Source organism: Squalius cephalus (assembly GCF_949319135.1).
Source record: "Squalius cephalus genome assembly, chromosome: 3".
Classification (NCBI taxonomy): Eukaryota; Metazoa; Chordata; class Actinopteri; order Cypriniformes; family Leuciscidae; genus Squalius; species Squalius cephalus.
The window spans coordinates 38,672,629-38,694,909 of NC_137124.1; the positions used below are offsets into that span (position 1 = coordinate 38,672,629).

At 38.5% G+C, this 22,281-nt stretch overlaps 1 protein-coding gene across 5 annotated transcripts in view; it reads left to right on the top strand.

The window, feature by feature from the left end:
- plcb3 (phospholipase C, beta 3 (phosphatidylinositol-specific)) overlaps positions 1–20,604 on the top strand; it is a 56,920-nt gene extending 36,316 nt beyond the window's left edge. The window contains exons 8-35 of one of the 5 annotated variants that reach the window (XM_079867473.1): positions 658–761; positions 1,194–1,360; positions 1,445–1,591; positions 1,671–1,828; positions 2,846–2,928; positions 3,018–3,102; positions 3,692–3,839; positions 5,790–5,891; positions 6,046–6,125; positions 6,206–6,302; positions 6,444–6,528; positions 7,091–7,215; positions 7,337–7,491; positions 7,611–7,772; positions 7,900–7,999; positions 8,109–8,213; positions 9,598–9,692; positions 10,950–11,076; positions 11,266–11,301; positions 11,411–11,520; positions 12,297–12,406; positions 12,502–12,591; positions 13,277–13,436; positions 13,571–13,647; positions 13,724–13,804; positions 14,420–14,480; positions 15,453–15,539; positions 17,525–20,604. In XM_079867473.1, the coding sequence (XP_079723599.1) occupies positions 658–761; positions 1,194–1,360; positions 1,445–1,591; positions 1,671–1,828; positions 2,846–2,928; positions 3,018–3,102; positions 3,692–3,839; positions 5,790–5,891; positions 6,046–6,125; positions 6,206–6,302; positions 6,444–6,528; positions 7,091–7,215; positions 7,337–7,491; positions 7,611–7,772; positions 7,900–7,999; positions 8,109–8,213; positions 9,598–9,692; positions 10,950–11,076; positions 11,266–11,301; positions 11,411–11,520; positions 12,297–12,406; positions 12,502–12,591; positions 13,277–13,436; positions 13,571–13,647; positions 13,724–13,804; positions 14,420–14,480; positions 15,453–15,539; positions 17,525–17,812 (3,225 nt within the window). In that variant the 3' untranslated portion in view covers positions 17,813–20,604. The remainder of the gene's footprint in view (positions 1–657; positions 762–1,193; positions 1,361–1,444; positions 1,592–1,670; positions 1,829–2,845; positions 2,929–3,017; positions 3,103–3,691; positions 3,840–5,789; positions 5,892–6,045; positions 6,126–6,205; positions 6,303–6,443; positions 6,529–7,090; positions 7,216–7,336; positions 7,492–7,610; positions 7,773–7,899; positions 8,000–8,108; positions 8,214–9,597; positions 9,693–10,949; positions 11,077–11,265; positions 11,302–11,410; positions 11,521–12,296; positions 12,407–12,501; positions 12,592–13,276; positions 13,437–13,570; positions 13,648–13,723; positions 13,805–14,419; positions 14,481–15,452; positions 15,540–17,524) is intronic. The other 4 variants (XM_079867474.1, XM_079867475.1, XM_079867476.1 and 1 more) reach the window with 4 other exon arrangements.
- The last annotated feature ends 1,677 nt before the right edge of the window (positions 20,605–22,281 follow it).

Genomic DNA, 22,281 nt, shown 5'->3' on the forward strand with positions numbered 1-22,281 from the left:
CAATGGAGGGACAGAAAGCTCTTAGATTTCATCAAAAAGATCTTCATTTGTGTTCTGAAGATAAACAAGTCTTACAGGTTTGGAATAACATGAGGGTGAGTAAATGATGACAGAATTTTCATTTTTGGGTGAACGAACCCTTTAAAGGTGCCTTATTCTACACCAGGGGGCCTTTTTTTTATGTTTTCTAGTCATTTGTTATAGTGAACAATCCCAAAAACGTAGCACAACTCACTACATAGTGCAGAACAAATGTTTGCTTGCAAGACAGAGTGATTGAAATGGATCAGATTACAGCTCTAGCCATATTGATCTTCGCTGCGCTGTCAGGTACTGTCCGCTGGTTAATATGGGTCAGTGCTGTTGAACCCATTTTGCATCTCAGTTTGCATTGCATTGTGAACATTTTATGCCTACATAGTACATACAAATCTTTCAAGATACATCCTGTGTTCCATGGTTAATGTCCCCTTTTAAATGCACCTCAGGCCCAAATGTTATACATTTTCCTCACATCTTATATTTGTGACACTAAAGATGGAAACTATGGAGACTTTAAAAATTCATTTATTTTATTTATGTATTCATTTTATTTATTTGTTTGCGCATTTATGTATGTATGCATTTATTTTTTTTTTATTTTTTTTTTTTTCTCAGGGGGATCATGGTATAAAGCTGGATGACTTTACCTGGGAAATGTTCCAGAACTTTCTCAGCAGACTAAGTCCCAGACCAGAGCTGGAGCGTATCTTTGTGGAGCTGTGAGTGAGCAGAGTCCAACAGCAATGACACAGATACAGTGGCCCCAAAAATGTATTTGGACACTCAGACACATTAAAAAATGAATGAATGACATTCCATTACATAAAATATCAACCAAGCGGCATTTATATCAAAGAAAGATGGCATAAGTAAAAACATTTCAGGAAAAAAGTTAGGTGTTTACGTCATAAAATATAGAAATGCTATTCTAAATAATTTTATTAAAAAGTAACTAAATTAGAATATGTCCATGTAAAAATGGCCCAGAGTTGTAAGACGTCAAAGTTTGTTTCTAAAACAATGATATTTCTTCATTATTAAGTCTGTCCAAATACTTTTTAGTGGCCCTTTATGTCTTAACTATGTAAAGATCCTTTGAACAATGTGTAATTCTGTACTACGTGTGTATGTGTGTGTGTGTGTGTGTGTAGTGGCTCTAAGGGGAAGCCCTTCTTGTCTCTGGATCAGTTGATGGACTATATAAATCGGAGACAGAGAGATTCTCGACTAAATGAGGTTCTTTACCCACCGCTCAAGCGAGAACAGGTTCGCCAAATCATGGAGAGATATGAAACCAATGCCAGCCAGCTGGAAAGAGGTACAAAGCACACACTCACACACATTTAGATATAGTGAAGATGAAACTGATGGTGGTTTATTTTACGTGTCCATGTGTGAGCAGACCAGATCTCCCTAATGGCCTTCACAAAGTATCTTGGTGGGGACGAGAACTCTGTGGTTCCTCCTGAGAGGTTGGACATCATCGATGATATGAACCAACCCCTGTCCCACTATTTCATCAACTCTTCACACAACACATACCTCACAGGTATATACACACACACTCTAAAATACACAAATATGGTCATAAACGCACACTAACACCCATCTGTGCTTTCTCGCTTTAGTGGGGCAGTTGACGGGCTTGTCGTCAGTAGAGATGTACCGGCAGGTGTTGCTGACAGGGTGCCGCTGTATAGAGCTGGACTGCTGGAAGGGCCGCCCACCTGAAGAAGAGCCAATCATCACGCACGGTTTCACAATGACAACTGAGATTCCATTCAAGGTGTGTTTTGGCCCCATCTTCCACTTTAAGTCAAGTCATCTTCATTTATATAGCGCTTTTAACAATGTAGATTGTTCCAAAGCGGCTTTACAGAGATAAAAGGATAGTTTACAAGATAGATACAAGGATACTTTACCATCTCAGTGTCCATCACTCTCATGATGCAGTCACATTTACCGGTTTTCGGCGAATTTTCGTCATTTCGGTAGAAACCCTTTGGGATTGGGAATTTACATTGGGAGTTTACATGGCAGCCAGATAAATTGTATGTGTCTTTCCTAAGGGCTGTGAATCTAGAAAGATATAAGCTTAATTTATACTAATATTAGTGCATCATCAGAGCGCAGCATCAGTTTACAGCCATTTGTGTTTTTTGTGCTTTAACTGGACGGATGCGCAGTGTACAGTAGCCGCAAGCACATCGCCATAATTTTTTAACTTCTGGATAATAGTTTAATGTAATTTGTGAGCCTAACTCCATTCATGAGTGCCACATTTGATCAAAATATTTGAATGGAAAGCATTATGTTCTCTTCATCCCTTTGATCACAGTGCGTTTGGTCCAGAGTGTGTATTGCACATATTTAAACTGTTTATTGTTTATAAATCGTAATATATGTGTGACAAGGTTTATATATATCAGGTCTGTCTCGTCAGCAAAAATGTATTGTGTGTTACATGTATAAATTAAATTATGAAGAACAATGGATTGGAGATGCTTCTTTGCGTTATAAGCCTAACGCACACTATTTATCAGTGGCTTTCAAAAAAAAAAAAAAAATCCGTGGGGACAAATTCAACTTTGTCAAAAAGTAGTGGAGACTGGGGACATGTCCCACCCGCAAATTACACTTATGGTATGGACATACTTCGCCACACTGTTGACCTTTTTACCTGCAAAATGTAGCTAATGTGCAATCGCTAATTGCAAATGCAAGCAGCCCATATATGCTGCACACACACACTGAACTGCAATGAGAGACCGTGTGTGTAATGTTTCAATCTTTGTGTTTTTAGGAGGTGATTGAAGCTATCGCTGAAAGTGCATTCAAGACGTCTACATATCCTCTCATCCTGTCCTTTGAGAATCATGTGGACTCGTAAGTATAAGGCATGAGTGTGTGGATAATGGATATTGCTTGTCTTTTTCCTATTTATGTTTTATCTTGATTATTATCTGATCTTTTAGAGCAAAGCAGCAGGCTAAAATGGCAGAATACTGTCGCTCTATGTTCGGGGACGCGCTACTCATTGATCCACTAGACAAATATCCGGTGAGTTCTTCAACATAAAAAGAGCAGTTTTCAAATGCCAACTGTCAAATATTATAAATTATTTTGTCTATTTTCTTAATAAACAAAAAATCCAAATCTAAAAAGATAGAGCAGACACATTTCATCCATCCATCCTCCTTAAAACTTTTACATTTCAGGCCAGGCCTTTTAAAGCCTACACTGCTATGCTAAACTTTACTTATCTAGTTAAGGATGATGTGCAGTCATTTGTTCATAATCACAGACTAAACATTGACAGGGTGATCAGGACCCCAGTGCAAAGAGAAAGGGTATTGTATCATCCTGAAAGCATTTGTTTCCTACTGATTACACAGGTACTTAACGGATAAAAGAATAAGTGAATGTTAAATGTTTGTTTGACCTTAAATCATTGTATTATTGTTAGAAGAACGAGAGCATGGGCAGCTGTATAGGAAGGAGCATATCGGATGGCTGTGACAGTTGTTCATTATACAGTTTTGGCCCCAGAATGCAGTGATTGGCTGTGTAATAACTAAGAATAGTAAACAATAATATTTTTAGTTTGAGACTAGATATGTAGATTTTACAATCATGTTTGTTTTTACAGCTGGATCCTGGTCAACAACTACCAAGCCCCCAGGAGCTGATGGGGAAGATCTTGATCAAGAACAAGAAGAAACACCACCACAGGGCATCTAACGGTGGGAGCATCAGACGCAAGGACGGGACAGATGAACAGTCCTCGCCTTTGAATGGTGTGTAAATGCACACACACTCGCATATATACACACACACACACCAAAACACAGTCTGCTCAAGCACAAAAGTGATTGTGATTAAAATGGTTGCAAATGCATCAAAACAATTGCTACAAAAATTGAAATGCATATAGCAACTTGCGTTAAGATGGGGTTTTCCAGACACTGGGACCATTTACACAGAACTCGTTTTTGCATTTGAAAAAGTTAGAGATGCAGTTTTTAGAAGTTGAACTTTTAACTTGTTGCGTTTTAAGAGTGCGTGAGATAAAGCTAAAGACAGGAGACGGAAGCACAGTGGTTAAACGCATCTGCCCAGTGCAGTGGCATAGCGTCTGGGTATGCAGGGTATGCATGTGCATATGGGCCCGCATCCATAAAGCTATGACGTCATTCGTTTCATTACACATGCGCACACATACAGAGATCATGCAGCGCACACACAGAAAACTGTTGTCAACGCTGCCCAGCACTTTCATTGCTAAAATGGCTTGACTACTGAAACGCTACATTATGTTTCTCAGCAATGACATGGTAACGTCGCTGTTTTTTAAAATAATTCAACACACAGCTTCACTATTAATAGAGATGCGCTGCTTAGACAAAGGTAATTCATAAACGCACAATCTCTGTCTCTCTAATTCATTCAATTAAATGTAATCTTACCAAACTACTTTATTGCTGTGTCTGATTTAAAGCGGGCAAAATGCTAGATCTACCAACCCGTTGACAAAATAATCGTCACTTTTACCATTCCAGGCTTTGCGTCGGGTCGTTGCCTCCAAGTCATTGTATTGTCGGGTGGTTTGCCTCGACGTTAAAATCGTTTATTGCACACCTAGCCGTGGGTTATCCCTAATATGTTAGTTCTGTTCTGGTTGTGAAAAGTTTTTGGGTAGAGGTATACCACTCAAGGTTGCATTTTATTTGGTAACTCAATAGACAATTTTTGACTATTACTAATACTACTCTTGTGTTGGATCTGGATGGCCTGTAACTTTACGTAGATTATCTATTAGGCTACTCGGATGAAAACGATAAGATATAAATGTCCTTTGCGAAGCAATGTGTTTGGTATGGTATTTTCCTGATATGCTGCATTAGCATCTCTTCATTACATTTTCGTTTGGGGGCCGTTAAGATTTTTTTTTGCAAATGTGTTACGCCACTGGTCCAGTGCATGGTTTTACATAGGAAAAACAATGGAAAAGCAGCATAGTGTAACAGAAAAACATGTTCTGTTTGAGCGACCCCTTTAGAGTGCATGTTAGTGTTTCCTGCATCAGCATCGTTGTGTTATGTTGTTCTGCTTGTTGTTCCTGCAAGCACAGTGCAACGTGTGATGTCCAATTTGAGAATGAATGATGCTTATGAGCCAACTCTTTTAATAAATCCATTTCAAACCCATGACAAGAAGCTCACTCACTTAACAGCAAACAAAATAAACAATAAGAACCTTTACTGTGAACTCCTGTGTGTGTATTTTCACACTAGTATTACACAATCTTCAACAACCGTTTCTCATCTGATCTTCTATGACAAATTATAACATTTATTTCAGTGTGAGATCATTTTTAATCCATCACTTATTCTCATGGGACATTTTATTGCACATCTCTCTCATATCTGCTTGATAAGAGAGTTAGCTCATGAACTATCTGTCATCATTTACTCACCCTCTTGTCATTCCAAACTTGTATGGCTTTCTTTCTCAGCTCTAAATGATGACATTTACAACTTTGCAAACATTTAGACTCTTTCATTATCTACATTTTGCAACTCAACTGCAGTGCAAATGTATGAGGGGCTGTTTTAAATATGAACTCTTCTTGTGGTTCCAAAACCATTCTGGCTCATTCATGAACAAATAAATATACACATGATCCATTTTTCATTTGCCGATTTCATTTCACTTTCAAACGCATTTATCATGAGATTTGTGTTTAGATTGTCCGTTGTCTGATGGGGAGGTGGGCCAGAACATGTCCAATGGGGGCGAGAAGCTTGCAGAGAGGATGGCCAAAGACCTTGATATCCGCAAGTCTATTGGTGGGTTTGTGCCTAGTTGACATGAGGTTTCAACCAATCAGGATGAAGACCGAAGTCACTTAGGCAGCAGTATCGAAGTTCAATGCATTTATAGTGTATATTCAATTTTCTGTGTTTTTGTGTGTGTGTATTATTTTTTACTATTACCCTATAGACCGGGGAGACGGAGAGAGTGATGAAGAGGAGGAAGAGGAACCCATTCCAGATCCAAAGAAGCATAACAACACTGATGAGGTAACTTGTTCACTGTCCTGTTCACGTTTCTGCTCCCTGTCTCTTTCTATGCACATCTTTGACGTGTCTCTCTGTTTTAGGGTACTGCGTACAGTGAGGTGAATGCTACAGAGGAGATGTCCACGTTGGTCAACTACATTGAACCAGTCAAATTCAAATCCTTTGAGGCGGCAGCCAGTGAGTACTGATACTTTTCACATCACGGCTATTACTATACTGTGTATTCTAGCGTGGCTGGAACAGCAAAACTGTGTTGACCAATCAGAAGCCAGGACAGAATCATCCATTTTTGAACGATCCCTCTCTCTGTGTTTTTAGAGAGGAATAAGTATTTTGAGATGTCATCTTTTGTGGAGACCAAAGGCATGGACACAATGAAGAATTCTCCCATCGAGTTTGTTGAGTATCCTTCAACAGCCAAGGATATTGATTAGATATTGATTGCTAATTACTTAATAACCATTTCTAAACTTGTCTACTTACTCTTTTTATTTATGTTTGTAGTCTTGATCCGAATTCTCCTTCAAAGTGTGATGTGTTGTGGGCAATATAAGCCATTATATAGTGTGTTTCCACCAGAAATAGCAGACCATCCAAATACCATTGGCATAATCATTTTAACATACTGTGGTTTAGGACACACTAATTCTAAATTATGTTTTATTAACGTAGTTAATAAAACATTAACTACGTTAATAAGGGGGGGGGGGGGGGGGGGGGGATACTCTGTGTTCGGGCCAATTACCAAGATCAGAGCCCTCTCCCCGGACAGCACGCCAAGTACGTTTACCAATTTAATCCATCCGACTTATTTGTAAGTGTGAACTCGTGAATGTCAATTTGTATGCGTATCAAGACTAGTGGTTAGTGGGTAGTGGTTTCAGTTACATAAGTTTGATGTGTCATGTTTGCGCTGTCATATTCAAGTAATGTTGTTCTTCCTGAGCAAAAATGTTTTTATTCAGATACAATAAAAAGCAGCTAAGTCGCATCTACCCCAAAGGGACACGTGTGGATTCCAGTAACTATATGCCACAGCTCTTTTGGAACGTGGGTTGCCAGATGGTGGCGCTAAACTTCCAAACTCTCGGTCAGACATGCAGATAGCACTCTGTTATTGCCTTCTTCCTTCTTTTTTATCTGTTGTTCTACATTTACATATATTTTTGATGCCTTGTATATTAAAATAGGCTTATATCTCTGTTTCTCAGACTTGCCGATGCAGCTGAACATGGGGGTGTTTGAATATAACGGCCATTGTGGGTATCTACTGAAGCCGGAGTTCATGAGACGCACAGATAAACACTTTGACCCCTTTACTATGGACATTGTGGATGGCATTGTAGCCAACACAGTTAGAATCAAGGTATTGTGTTCACATGTATCATTTTGTTTGAAGTTATCATAATAGTATAGAATAGTAATAGTTTTATGTAGCATGTACGATCAGATCACATCTCATCTTTCACTCACACACACACACAGATCATCTCAGGCCAGTTTCTGAGTGATAAGAAGGCCAGTGTTTACGTGGAGATAGACATGTTTGGACTTCCTGCAGACACTAAAAGAAAATATCGAACGAAAACTTCTAACAACAACTCTCTGGACCCAATCTGGGATGATGAAACCTTTGTGTTCAACAAGGTAACAAATGAAAGGAATAGTTTATCCAATCATGTTAATTATGGCATGCACAAAACTGTGAAGCTGACTGTGATAATCTACACATTTTTATCAAATGAAATGAAGTATGCTTTTAATCTCTCTCTAGGTGGTATTACCCACCCTGGCGTCTCTTCGAGTAGCAGTGTTTGAAGAAAATGGGAAGTTTCTTGGTCATCGTATCTTGCCAGTATCGGCTTTGCGCCCAGGTTTGTGCAAAATACATGGCAGTGGTTTAACAGACTTGCTGTTCTGATACTGCACTAAAGATCTGCTGGTTCGTATATGCTATATGTGTTTGTGTGTGTGTGTCTTTAGGATATCACTACATCAGTCTGAAGAATGAACTGAACCAACCACTCCTGCTGGCATCCCTACTCGTGTACACTGAAGCTAGGGACTACATCCCCAACGAGCACCAAGGTAAGAGAGAGATCTATGGGACTATGAATGCCATGGATGTCAGAAAAACATATGTTGCTACACAGAATTAATATTTGCAACTGGTGGTGCGTGCGTGTGTGTGTGTGTTCTATATCTATATCTATTAGGGGTGTAACGGTACGTGTATTCGTACCGAACCGTTTCGGTACAGGGCTTTCGGTTCGGTGCACGTGTGTACCGAATGACTGAATGCAATATTTTGTGTGCGGAACATAGGTACATTTTCGTGTTTCCACACGAACATATTAAGTGGCGGAAGTCTCCGCGTTCAGCGCAAATCCCGCCCTGCAGCTGATTCTAATGTTTTTTCCTATTAGACATTCTCTGGTTTTACCCGTGTTTTACCCGTCGTCACTGTAACAATGAAATAGACTGCATGGCGAAAAAAAGCTTTTCCGCTTCGTGTGCGCCGCCGCACTCTCCGTTCCGTGGCGCGCGCGCGCGTGTGTGTGTGTGTGTGTGTGTGTGTGTCGACGACCCGCTGCGCTCTCTGCTCAATGTTCGAGTCCGTGTTTGCGCTGCGCGTTCTGCTCTGTCGTTAACGGCCCAAACACTCCAATCATGTACCGATCACGCACTGGAAAAGCAAAGTCCGCTCAAATAAGGTGAAATTTCTCAGTAGTAACTTAGATTTCTGTTTGCTGAGCTGGTATAGTCATGCTGGCAACAATGGTAAAATGACCTGCTCTGATCACATGCTCTGGTAATAATAGCTTTGTACTATAGCTTTGGACTATATTTTATTTTGATAATTATTAAAAAAGTGGAAAAAAAAAATCTTAAATTTATTATGTTGATTGATTATTGAAAAATAATAATACATTAATATATTTGTTTAATATTATTTTAATATAGGGCTATTTTCTGTTCCTGCACTGTAATCATAGTTATTTATTTATATTTTTCATTATATTTTATTATGTGATATTGGTTTGAGACTGAGAGTATTTTATTTAGTGGAGAACTTTGCAGCAGTATTTTATTTCTTATTCTTTTTTTATTTTATATCTATTTTATTATATTTTATTAAAAAGTGTTTAAAAAAGTGTAAACAAATTGTTACAAAAAGTTTATAGTAATAAACAACCTGCAGTTTAATGTTTGCATTTCTTTCCCTTACTGTACCGAAAATAAACCGAACCGTGACTTTAAAACCGAGGTACGTACCGAACCGTGATTTTTGTGTACCGTTACACCCCTAATATCTATATATATATATATATATATATATATATATATATATATATATATATATATATATATGTGTGTGTGTGTGACATTACTGCATTAAGTGGTGCAAAGCTAGTTGTTCAGTTCAATTCTGTGCATAAAAGTGACTTCCTTATTTTTTGTGTGTGTGAAGAATATGCAGAGGCTCTGACAAACCCCATCAAACATCTCTCTCTGCTGGCCCAGAGAGAAAGGCAGCTATTAGCACTTATGGAGGATGCCACTGAGGTCAGTCACACTTGTTTTTGTGTTTGAATCTCTGTAACCAACCAGTTCTTTCTTCTGATCTCTCTTCTGGACTTGCAGCCCACCCAGAAATTGAAAAAGTGCTGACCTTTGTGTTGTTCCAAACTTTTGTGAATTTCTTTATTCTATAGAACCGTGTTCTGCAAACTATGGCACGCTTGCCAACATTGGCACGCGGAGGGATAATGATTGGCTCGTGATAATAGCTAAAGAGGTTTATTTATTTAATTTAAATAGAGTCCCTTGAACTTGCATACGGACATACATTTTGAGGTAGTCATTCCTCATAGTCACTCAGTCTGTTTTATTAAGTTAGGGTCTATAAATACAATTTTAACCTTCGTTAGCACGCAGATCCGACAAACCGTCCTAAAGCCTAACCCTAACCCTAACCATAAGGTTGCCAACCGCTGCTATAGAACATTCTTTTTTAATATCATGGCCATTCTTTTTATTATAATGAAAGTGAATGAGGCGAGGACAGAGGCTGTCCAAAAACTCCAAAACGACCACAAAAAAAAATTTCACCATAAAAGTATGATATGGCTAGTGTCTGTTCTACAAGTTGTGTGAAGAACGGACTGAAATTTAAGTCTTTGTTCAGGAAAAACCTGAAATCCAAGTACTCCTTCTTGAGAAATATATGATGTCATATTCATGAGCAAATCATTCTTTCGACTCATATTTTCAATTAATCAGTTGATCGAGTTGCTTTTATGATCTGATGTTTTTATGGTGCTTTTTCATCTTTTTCAAAGCTTGAAAGCCCCAGTTCCCATTTATTTAAAAGAGTGATATATTCAGACTTTCTCCTTTTTTCTACCATGGAATTTTTTTTCTCAAATGGGTTTGGAACAAAATCAAGGTGAGGATAAATGATGGATTTTCATTTTTGGTTGAACTATTACCATGAACTAACATCTTTCAGATATTGAATCAATTATGTGAATGCATATTGTGTGTGTGTGTGGTCCTGGTATTCCCTACAATGGGGACCAAATCTCCGCAAAAGAATATTAATACCAGTTATTTTGTACCTTTTTTTGGTCACCATGAGGAAAACAGCTTATAAATTACACTAAATTATGTTTTTTGAAAATGTAAAAATGCAGGAAGTTTTCTGTGATTGGTAGGTTCACGGTTAGAGGTTAGAATATACAGTTTGTACAGTATAATAATCATTATCACTCTCATAAAAAGTCCTCATTAAACATGAAAACCCAACATGTGTGTGTGCAGGGTAAACCTGTGAAACCAGATGAAGGAGACTGCTCTGACTCTGGCTGCACACCCCCTGCTGACCCTTTCTGCCCTCTGCCATCTCCAACACTTCCTCCTGTAGTCATTGAGAACCCTCCTCCATCAGGTTCGGTCTAGCCTCTGAAACAATCTCTATTTTTCCTGCCGTCACCTTCTCGCTCATTCTCTGTCTCTCTCTACCTGTCCGCATTTTGGCCATAATGTTAGTCATGTCAGTTTTGTATTGATGTCTACTCATGAAAATGCATGTACTGTCCATTAAGTGACCTGTATGTTCGTGTATAATATGTTATAGGCCCAAAAGAAGATCTAGTCAACAATATTCTTAAAGGTAAGATCATACTCATCATTCGCTCTTCTTCATCAGTCACTCGCCTCCTGCAGAGCACTGAGAGAGGTTTTGAAATATCATGGTCAAGCTGTGTATTTGTGTTTTGCAGTTATCGAACCTCAGTCTATTGATGAGCTCAAACAGCACAACTCCTACCAGAAGCTGGTGAAGAAGCAGTCCAAGGAACTCAAGGAGTTGAGCAAGAAACATGCGAAAAAGGTCAAACACACTTAAATTACGTTTTATGTAAGGAATGTACCATCATGGTCACGTTCAACCAAGATCAGTTTTGATGTTGGGTTGAGAAAGCCTGGTGTTTAGCAAGTTGCTAGCATGTTTCAGCAATGTGCTAAAACGTTAGCAAAACATGTAGGCCTACACTTGTTTATCTCAAAACATTTTTCATTTGTAAAACTGTTGCTTGTAAAACTGGTTTCTTCTGCCGTTTTTAAGCATCTTGTGTTGAAACTCCCCAAGCCTCTGTTACTAATTTGAAAGTATTACTTTATAACTGGGTCTGTTTCTAAGCAGTTACAGTGTAACAATGTTATAGAGGGGGAGAGCATGACTTAAGTCTGCCACAGCTCTCAGTAGATAGCAAAGTTAACTTCATTTTTCAGTAGCAAGGCAAGAGCATCATTATTTCGTTTTTAGATGCTTTTATTGATGTTTTATTTAAGTAATGAGCTAGCTGGACAGTCACATGATAAAAACCACTTTGGAGAAAATCTAATTTGTCATTTCTTGTAGTTTTTATGGTTTTTTGAAGTTCTGATCATTTGATGGAATGATATGGAACGGAAATGCAGTCAAGAATTATTCTGTTATTGAAAATGAACAACCTTTAAACATCTATCAGCCAATCTGAATCAAGCTTTCAGAAGGGTGAACTTATATCAGAGCTGTAGCGCTCTAATAAATGCCGCAATAAAGGCAGAAAGGCCAAAGAGTAACTTCTAAAAAAGAACGTGTATATGTGTGCATGTGTGTTTCAGATGTGGGCTCTCAGTAAGGAGCAAAGGACTCGCTGTACTCAGCTCAACTCTGACCTCCAGAGGAAACGAAGTCAGGTGGAGAAGCGTGTGCGCACCAGTCTGAAGAAAAAGTGAGGGCATTGACGTTTTAACCTTAATTAATGTTGGCCAGGTAGATATTGTGCTTGTTTGACAACTGTTTGCTCTTTATTTCATATTATGAAAGTGAAAGTGACATGACGTGTAGCCAAGTATCGTGTCCCATACTTGGAATTTGCGCTCTGCATTTCACATATCCGAGTGCACACACACAGCAGTGAGTATTGAACACACTCATACTGTGTACACACACACCAGGAGACATTTTTGCTGTGGCGCCCGGGGAGCGAATGGGGGCCGCTTATTCAGCGCTGTTCATTCAGGTTGTGGGTTCGAGTCTCAGTACTTGCAGGAAATGTAGGTGGGGGAGCGATTGGGGAATGAACAGCGCTCTCTTCATTCACTCCCCTACCTACATTTCCTACTGGTACTGAGACTCGAACCCACAACATGAATGAACAACGCTCTCTTCAACCCTTAGGCCTAGGCCCTCTGATGGGTATTTTACGTTTAAAGCAGGAAACAAACAACACCAGTAGATAAACGCAGACTGCCTTATTTTGTTACAAGTAGCCAAACAAACACTCTGACCTTTCATAGAACATCTGAACTTTTTTTTCAGTTGTTTGCTCAGTGTCACAAATTTGCTTATTTGATTAGTGAACTAGAAATAGTGCAGAATCTGAAATATTTCTTCACTTTACTGTAGAACATTTCTTCTAAATTGGATCAAAATCCTACTTTGATTTTGAACTTGAAACCACATTGGAGAGTGTTCACTTTGAATAATATCTTTATGAATTATTATTATTATTATTATTATTATTATTATTATTATTATTATTATTTTAATTGTATTTTTTTTATATATAAATGGTTGCTTGCTGTTTGCATGTGTGCAGTGGGTCAGAGGAGCCCGCGCAGAGGGAATTGAAAGAGCTGGATCTGGAGCTACAGAGACAGACAGAGCAGTTCAGAGAGGAGCAACTGCAGGAGCTTCTTGCGCTCAGACAGGGACAACATCAGATAGAGAAAGAGGCTAAACAATGCCACCTCAAAGAGGTATGACAAGCATAACAATAGCGCAAAGATATCGCTATCACAGCTTCTCTGAGAGACACTAAACACACACACACACACACACACACACACACAGCTAAAAATGCTGATTCTTTGTGACTGTGCTTCTGTCTCAGGCCAATCAGAAACTGAGGGAAATCGCCCAAGAATGCCAAGCAGCCCAGATCAAAAAACTCAAGGAAGTGTGCGACAAGTAAGAAATGTCTGGTTGTGTTTTGAGGTGCATTTGTGTGTGCACAAATCCTGAAATGTCACATTTCTACTTGCAGAGAGAAGAAAGAGATACAGAAGATTTTGGAAAGGAAGAGGCAAAACAGCATCATTGAGGCCAAGAAATCTGAAAAGGAAACGTTAGTAATGGGTTTTCTCATCTCAAGGACAGTGCTTTTAGCAGTCTGGGGTTATATGGTTATCTCACCCAAAAATGAAGATTCTGTCATGATTTATTCATCCTCATGTTGTTCCAAACCTGTATGAGTTTCTTTCTTCTGCAAAACACAAAAGAAGATATTTTGAAGAATTAAGAAAATAAATGATGACAGTGTTTTCATTTTTGGTGAATTCATTAAGTGCATTGTCTCACCCAAAAATGAAAATTCTGTCATCATTTACTCACCCTTATGTGTGTTCTCCATAAAGTCAATGGGGTCCACTGTCTTTCTGGACAGTACTGATATTCATTATATGGACGAAATACATTTACATCCCTTAATGTTTTTTTTTTAAATTCTTTTAGAAACAATTCGACATGCCTTCTGAGATGCCTAGAGATGTCTTTAAAAGCAACCATATTTATCTGTCCCGTTATTGAAAGATAAAGATAAAAGAGAGCATTTTTTTTAATGTGCTGCTTATGTTGATCGAGCCATTTACATCTGGAGAGTTCAGCATTGAACTCAGCGCCTCGACTCACCCCATGGTAAAATACACAAAAAGTAACCTTCTTCTGTCATTCTCTCACTTAGCAGGGAGCTGACCGAGATCAATAGAAAACATATCAATGAATCAGTCAGCTTAATCCGTCAGGTGAGTTCTGGAAGTGTCTGGATGTAGTGTTAATTGGATTTTTGTGTAAATGGCTCTTTTTATACGAACTGATATTTAAAAAATCCTTTACACCTTGTCCTAATTAGGTGCCACTCAAGTTTCCATTGTCTTTTTTTTTTGGCCTGTACTGAGAGCATAAATGCCCAGACACACCAAACTGGCATTAAAGAACTAGTGGCAACAAAAGCCTGCCTTGGTGTCACCTCACATCGCCTGCGTTTGAGCCAAAAAGTTGTGTTTGAACACAGTGCAAAGACTACAGCCAGCAGCCTGCTACCACATACATTCTGTGCCTGCATGATTGGAAATAACTCTCCATACCAGCAGGTGACAGTAGTCTACTGCATGCGTCATTCAAAAGGATAACCAGAAGAGCTACGACTGTGGCCATGACTGTGGTATAAACCATAAAACACAGTAGTTTTGAGAAAGTAGTGGTTCACTAAGCTGAACAGCCAGTCAGATTGATCTGTCTCACGGCAGGACTCCATCGCTGAGTCAACATGCCCAATTGGCCTGAAAGGCTGCCCACAGGGGTCAAGACTAGTGCAAATGCTGTGGAACAGAGAGCAAAAACTAGGTAGACACTCAACGATGGCCGACATTTGCCGATCGTCAGCTTGGTTTGTGTTACAGCCTTAATAAAGCACAAAACAATCAAATCGTAGCCAATCAGAAGATATTGGATGTTTCTGTTTGTTTCATCGCTGGGTAGATCCACCCATAGTAAACCTGACTGGTTTATTAGACAGCTTTCTTGAGTAGGACAAGCACTCGACAGAATATCTCATCACTTTTGGATAGAAACTCAGATTATGGCTTGACGCAGTTATTGCTCCTCACCTTGTTAGGACAAAGTGTTACAGAGCCATATAAAACATACTCGAGTACAAACAATCAAGGTCAATCTTCCTCATAAAGTCCCTTAATTCTTTCTCTCTCTTTGTGTAGCTGGAAGTGTCTCAGGGGAAGCGTCAAGAGAAGTTGAAAACCCTTCACAAGGACATCCTTCAGAAAATTGAGGAGGAGGTTCCACTGGTCAGTCCATTCACAGATCTATTCAGCCTTCAGTCCTAACATGCTAGTCCCTGGTCATCTTGATCGATTCCTCCTCTTTAACACAAAATTTAGGAAGTCTTCCTCACTGAAATGTCCCATAGTAACTGTAGCGTTTGCCTAAATACCTTAGTTATAGAAGATACAATGCCAACCAATGCCATCATCAAGAAAAAAGCAATGGTCAATTCAGGTTCTGAAAGCCTCTTGCACTATTTGAAGTAAGGGTGGGGGATATCCCAGACACGATTAACCAGTGCGAATTTGACAACCGGTATAATTTCCATTGTTCAAGCACAATAAGACGAGAAAGAGAACTCAGTTCAGTATTTGCACACAGTCAAAGTGTATGCGCAGAGACCCGCCTGTAATACAGTTTGTAAGTACTGAATTGAGTTCTTTTTTCATGTCTGATTGCACTTGGTTAGTTCACCCAAAAATTGTAATTATCCCATAATTTACTTGCCCTCAAGCCATCCTAGTTTTATATGACTTTCTTCTTTCAGCCAAACAAAATCAGGAGTTATATTTAAAAATATCCTGGCTCTTCCAAGCTTTTTAATGGGAGTGAATGGTAACTTGGTTTTTGAAGCCCCAAAAAAACACGTCCATCCATCATATAAATAATCCATATGGTTTCAGGGGGTTAATAAAGGAAAATATTGATATTTATAACTTAATCTATAATCACTGGCTTCCGGTGATGGCCTATGCGAGTCTAGTTCCAGCGGAAGTGTGACCTCTGACCCGACGCATGATGTAGGATGTAATAGTTGCTTAAGCTTAGGTGAGCGTAGACGCCTCAACTATATTTATACTATACTATGTCATTTTCCTTACGGTTCAAACAAACAAGGCTGGGCAACAAACTCAAGCTCCTCTTTTTTTTAATATCGAAAATCCCCTGACATTTCTCTTTAAACATTCTCATTTTAGACTTCTAATTCGTGACCGGTGTTTTGATTTGCTCTTGTTTCCACGTTCGTCAATACGTTATGCGTCGGTTCAGAGGTCACTCTTCCACCGGAACTAGACTCGCTTACAGCCGTTACCGGAAGCCAGTGATTATACTTAATAAAGTTATAAATATGGATATTTTTCTAACAAAAATGCACCGCTTCGCTTCAGAAGGCCTTTATTAACCCCCTGGAGCCGTGTGGATTACTTTTATGATGAATTGATTTGCTTTTTGGAGCTTTAAAAACTCAGGCTCTGTTCACTCTATTTTTTAATATAACTGTTGTCTGAAAGAAGAAAGTCATATACACCTAGGATGGCTTGAGGATGAGTAAATTATGGGATAATTATAGTTTGCCCAAAAATTAAAAACATTTACTCACCATCATGTCTATCTTTTGAACTATCCTTTTGAAACGGTGAAATACACACAAAGTTATGTGCCCGTCTATCTGTAATCGTTGCTTGATCTTGGCGAGTATTCAAACAATACAAACAAAGGTAAACAAAGTTGTTTATATCTTAAACAGTTGGAGGGAAATCGAATATGTATTGGATCTGTCCATTCACCTAATATATCTGCTGCTGTCAGTGTCTTTAGTTTTATCAATGAAAAGAGAAAGGCACTCACTGATCTTGACTAGTACATTTTTTAGCTTAAATAAGAATCTATAATAATAACAAATAAATATATATGTGTGTGTGTGTGTGTGTGTGTGTATATATGTATGTGTGTGTGTGTGTGTGTGTGTATATATATATATATATATATATATATATATATATATATATATATATATATATATATATATATATATATATATATATATATATATATACATTGCATACATATATATACATAGATATACATTGTTATCGTGGAATAAAATTGCTTATTGTGATTAAACCTTGGTCATATCACCCAACCTTTTTGTTATCTCATAATAATGTTAATGAGCTAGAATATTTTTTGTGTGGAATGGCACTCTTAAATCCTCATGTCTTTGCAGAACCAGGCCCGTCTGACACGCGAGTGCGAGGCGGAGCTGAAGCTCTTGCCAGAGGAGGTGTCTCACTTCCTGCAGGAGCCTGAGAGCAAAGGCTCTCGTAAAGACACCCTGATAGGTCAGGCCAATGACAGCCTCAGCTCTGGCCCCTCCTCCAACTGCAGCACGCCCCCTTACACCTCCCCAAACCACAGCTGGGGGAGCAACATGGGCAATATCTCACTGCTGGAATCCTCCTCAACCTCAAACACTCCCGTCAAGTCAGAGACAGATACTACAGGAGTGTACTAGTGATACTACAATTTGTTTTATTTGTTTTTCCCATCACTCTCTCCAATCCATTTCTGTCCGCAGTGGATTTAAAGAATAGACATAGTATTACTAAAACATTTTATGAATTTTTTGGAGGATTTTTTTTTTTTTTTTTTTAAACCAAAGTTCTGTTTTAATGGATTGTGGATTTTATCCAGCTCTAATTATGTGGGCTCTCGTACATAATAATGCATGTATGTAAGACACCTGTGGAAACCAGAGGGATGGGCTTCTCCATTTCTGTTGTATATTTTGCACTTTGCAGCTTTACATGTAGTTCCACAAGTCGTCCTGAAGGTGGCAGTGTAAATTTGACAGTAAAGAATTCTGAGGCTGTGATGCTAAAGCTAGGCTATTGCTTAATCTGGTGGTACGTGTTTACATAATAATGCACAGATGGACTATTGCTTTACCCACCCCCGAAAAACACAATTTCATTCATTTCATTTCACCACTGCAGCTGAAACATCCTGTCGTGTTTGTTTGTGTCCCATGACACTTAAATGTTTAAGTGCCTCACATCTACATATACAGTACTTTGCTTGAACTCTTTCACCCAGATAATTATTTTTAAATTCTGTAATCCCACTCGCTCTCTCTCCCGTACCTCCCCCGTATCCTTCTCTCTGTTGGTTGGCTTAATCTAATCCCGACTCTTTGTAATTGGCAGTGATCCCACATCTGACACTGTCTGAAATCCAGTGATGTCCAGGAAACTTAATGTGCCGCCCCTTGTATTTTTTGTCCAACCGCAGATGAATCCGCTCACGGCTTGGGTGCGGTTCCCCTTCGGATCCCATCTCAGGGACTCTGCGTGCAAATCCCCCGTCTGGCTTTATCAAGGTCTGTTCAGAGGCATACCATGTTGCATAATATGCAACAAAAAACAGCATATGAGGTTTTTTAATGTGAGATTGAAACAAGACTTTTACAGCTTAGCTCCGCAATCCAGGGCTTTTTTTAATCCATTAGAATGCATGACGGTTGGATTTTGCTTTCTCGTATTGTAATCTGGTCTGCTGTCACCCTCCTCTTCCTGTTTACTTTTATAAATTGGGTCAGTTTTCTGGTTCTGTGTCCAGTTGCGTTTCTTCCCCTCCTTCCTTTCACTCTCTTTGTGTCTCTCAGGGCTCCGAGGCTCAAAATGAAGACAGTTGGAGTTGACGTACATGCATTCAGTGCTAGCGTGCATCATTCACACTATAATACCAGAGCATGAAAGTGTGTTTTATGATCTCAAAGCACTTTGAGAAAGACAATGATTACAGCACTTATGACTATCAAACCATTTAATTCGCTGAGTGAGTAACATAATATGCAACATGCACGTTACGTTTCATCTCCATGCATTGTTGAAAATATTTCCTAGAGTAATTTACAAAGTGTGTGTGTTTGTGTGTGTGAGGTAAGTGCTGGCTGCGAGAATGGACACTGCACAGTAGAGTTTAGAAGGCCAGAAGGCAAAAGGGCTGAAGTGAGATGGACAACACCATCTTTCACTATGAGAAGCGAGGGTTTGTTCGTTGAGGGTTTTATATGACTCTGCCCTTTTAATGTGTTATTGTGTTAAGTCAATAGCTTTACATACCCGTGTAAGCAGGGATAAATGGTACTTGCATGTAAACATTTCCTCTCTCCATGTCTCATTATCTTTGGAGAGGGACATTAGTGATGTACATACTACCAGGAAATATTAATGTGTGTATTTCAGTCGAAACCACACGAGTTTATATCGATCTACATATAATTCATTCCATTTTAGAGGTAAATGAATTTTACTACTGACTAGAGTAGAAGTCGTGAGTGACGTCTGTCTTTTTGCTTGTCTTAGGCTGATCTAGTGTCCCAACAACACACACATTCTACAGTTGTCCCAAGCACCATTAAGCTGTCTTTACTATCTGTCTCTGTCATTTTATTTTATTTTTTGTTTAAAATGAGGTACAAGCGTTTAATGAGAAGCACCTAAATACTTTATGGCCTGTAATTTTATTATTTTTAAATTGTAGACACTTTGTGATTGTCATTTTCCTTACAGTGGTATGATTATGTGTCATTTTACTTACAGTGGTATGATTCTGTATCATGCCTGTGTTATATTGTGTTATGGTTTTCTTATGTTTAGTAATGGTTGAATGGCACTACTTTATCATTTAAAAACCACAAAATTCCTTCTTTTTTTTAAATCATGGGATTTAGAACCCCACTTTTTAGTGTCTTAAAATGGGACAAAATTCAGGTTGTTCTTCTGTTTTTTTGTTTTTTTTATTATTATTATTATTTTAATTTTAGCACCTTTTATTTCGAAAATGCTTCGCAAATCGTGTCCTGTAAATTGAGTTCTTTGTTGGTATACAGTTTGTGTTTTCAAAGCAGACATTAGCATGCTCATTTCAGTCTATAATCAGATGTCCTCAGGGGATGAGCCAGGCTGGTCCATCACACTTGTGGGCCCAAACTGAGGGATTCTTTGTGTACTGAAATCTGTGAGGACTGTCGTCAGACTTTAAGGGACAAAACCTACTTAACCAAGGGCTAACTTCTGCTCTGCCTCAGTTACAGCTTTAACCAAGTACATATCTCATAGTTTGTTTCTCTGCATCTCTCTCTTTCTCAGCTTCTACTGAAATGCTCTTTTGTTAACACTGTATGTAGATAATGTACTGGTCTGCCTTGTTTAAAGGGAAAATTATTACTCTGGATGTAATTTTTATTGCCTCGATAAATAATATAACTGTACATTCAATAAATACAGAACATTGTCAAACATGTCTTGATTGTTGCTTCCCTTTTTCAGTTCTACTTTTATAAAATGAGAGCGAGTTTTCAGATTGTGAAATGGTTTTGAACGTGTGAAGGCCAGATTACGTGACATGATGGTGACATCCTCAGTTATGCAAAATTAGTTATTTTTGTATTGCTAAAAATGAGTGTTGAGAACAAACCAATAGAACATTTAGATTAGTAATATTTACAAACTATGATTGTATTTATTATATTTAGCTTATTAGCTTATCTATTTTTATGTGCTTTTTTAATTTTTTTTTACTGTTTAGCTTTTATTATTTTTACATTTTTAGTTATTTTAGTACTTGAATTTATTTATTTATATAGCAACTTATTTTATTTTAGTTGGTAAGGCAATATTTCTAAAATTAGTTTTGTTTTTGGGTTTGCGTTTTTCATGTAGTGTAAATAAACTAGTTTAAGTTAACGATAGCTACAAATTTACATTTAATGTTATTAATTTTTTTATTATTTTTTTTATGTAAAAAAAAGTAGAACGTTTTCTGTGATGGGTGGGTTTATGGGTAGGGTTAGTGTAAGGGGATAGAATGGGGGGGAAAGCTCATTTTTTGTTTCATCTGACCATAGAACGTTTTAAAAGTAACTGACACTACTGGAACTTCAAACGGGATGGGTTCTAGGGTCAGATGAAAAAAAAAAGCTTTTTTTGGCAGCAAACACTTAAGATGGGTTTGGTGCACACAGGGATAAAAAAGTACCCCATGTGTAAAATGAAATACTCTGCTGTATCTTTAATGCTGGGTCTAATTTTCTGCCAGAGGTCCAGGTATGGAGCGAATTATGTGCCTTAATTTAACAAACAAATCCAGAATTTTGCAAACAAACTCAATCTACTTCGCAAAGGAAAACTCGACTCGCAAACAAACTCGATCCGCTTTGCAAAGGAAAACTCGACTCGCAAACAAACTCGATCCGCTTTGCAAAGGAAAACTCGACTCGCAAACAAACAGAAAGCAATGTGCAAGCACAAAGGTCAGTTTGAGTGAAAATGCAGTGGAGTAACAAATATGTATTGTGTTTTACAAATATAAATAAATGAGCCAAGATAATACTTCACAAATACACTCACCTATAGGATTATTAGGAACACCATACTAATCCTGTGTTTGACCCCCTTTCGCCTTCAGAACTGCCGTAATTCTACGTGGCATTGATTCAACAAGGTGCTGAAAGCATTCTTTAGAAATGTTGGCCCATATTGATAGGATAGCATCTTGCAGTTGATGGAGATTTGTGGGATGCACATCCAGGGCACGAAGCTACCGTTCCACCACATCCCAAAGATGCTCTATTGGGTTGAGATCTGGTGACTGTGGGGGCCATTTTTGTACAGTGAACTCATTGTCATGTTCAAGAAACCATGATTCGAGCTTTGTGACATGGTGCATTATCCTGCTGGAAGTAGCCATCAGAGGATGGGTACATGGTGGTCATAAAGGGATGGACATGGTCAGAAACAATGCTCAGGTAGGCCATGGCATTTAAACGATGCCCAGTTGGCACTAAGGGGCCTAAAGTGTGCCAAGAAAACATCCCCCACACCATTACATCACCACCACCAGCCTGCACAGTGGTAACAAGGCATGATGGATCCATGTTCTCATTCTGTTTACGCCAAATTCTGACTCTACCATCTGAAT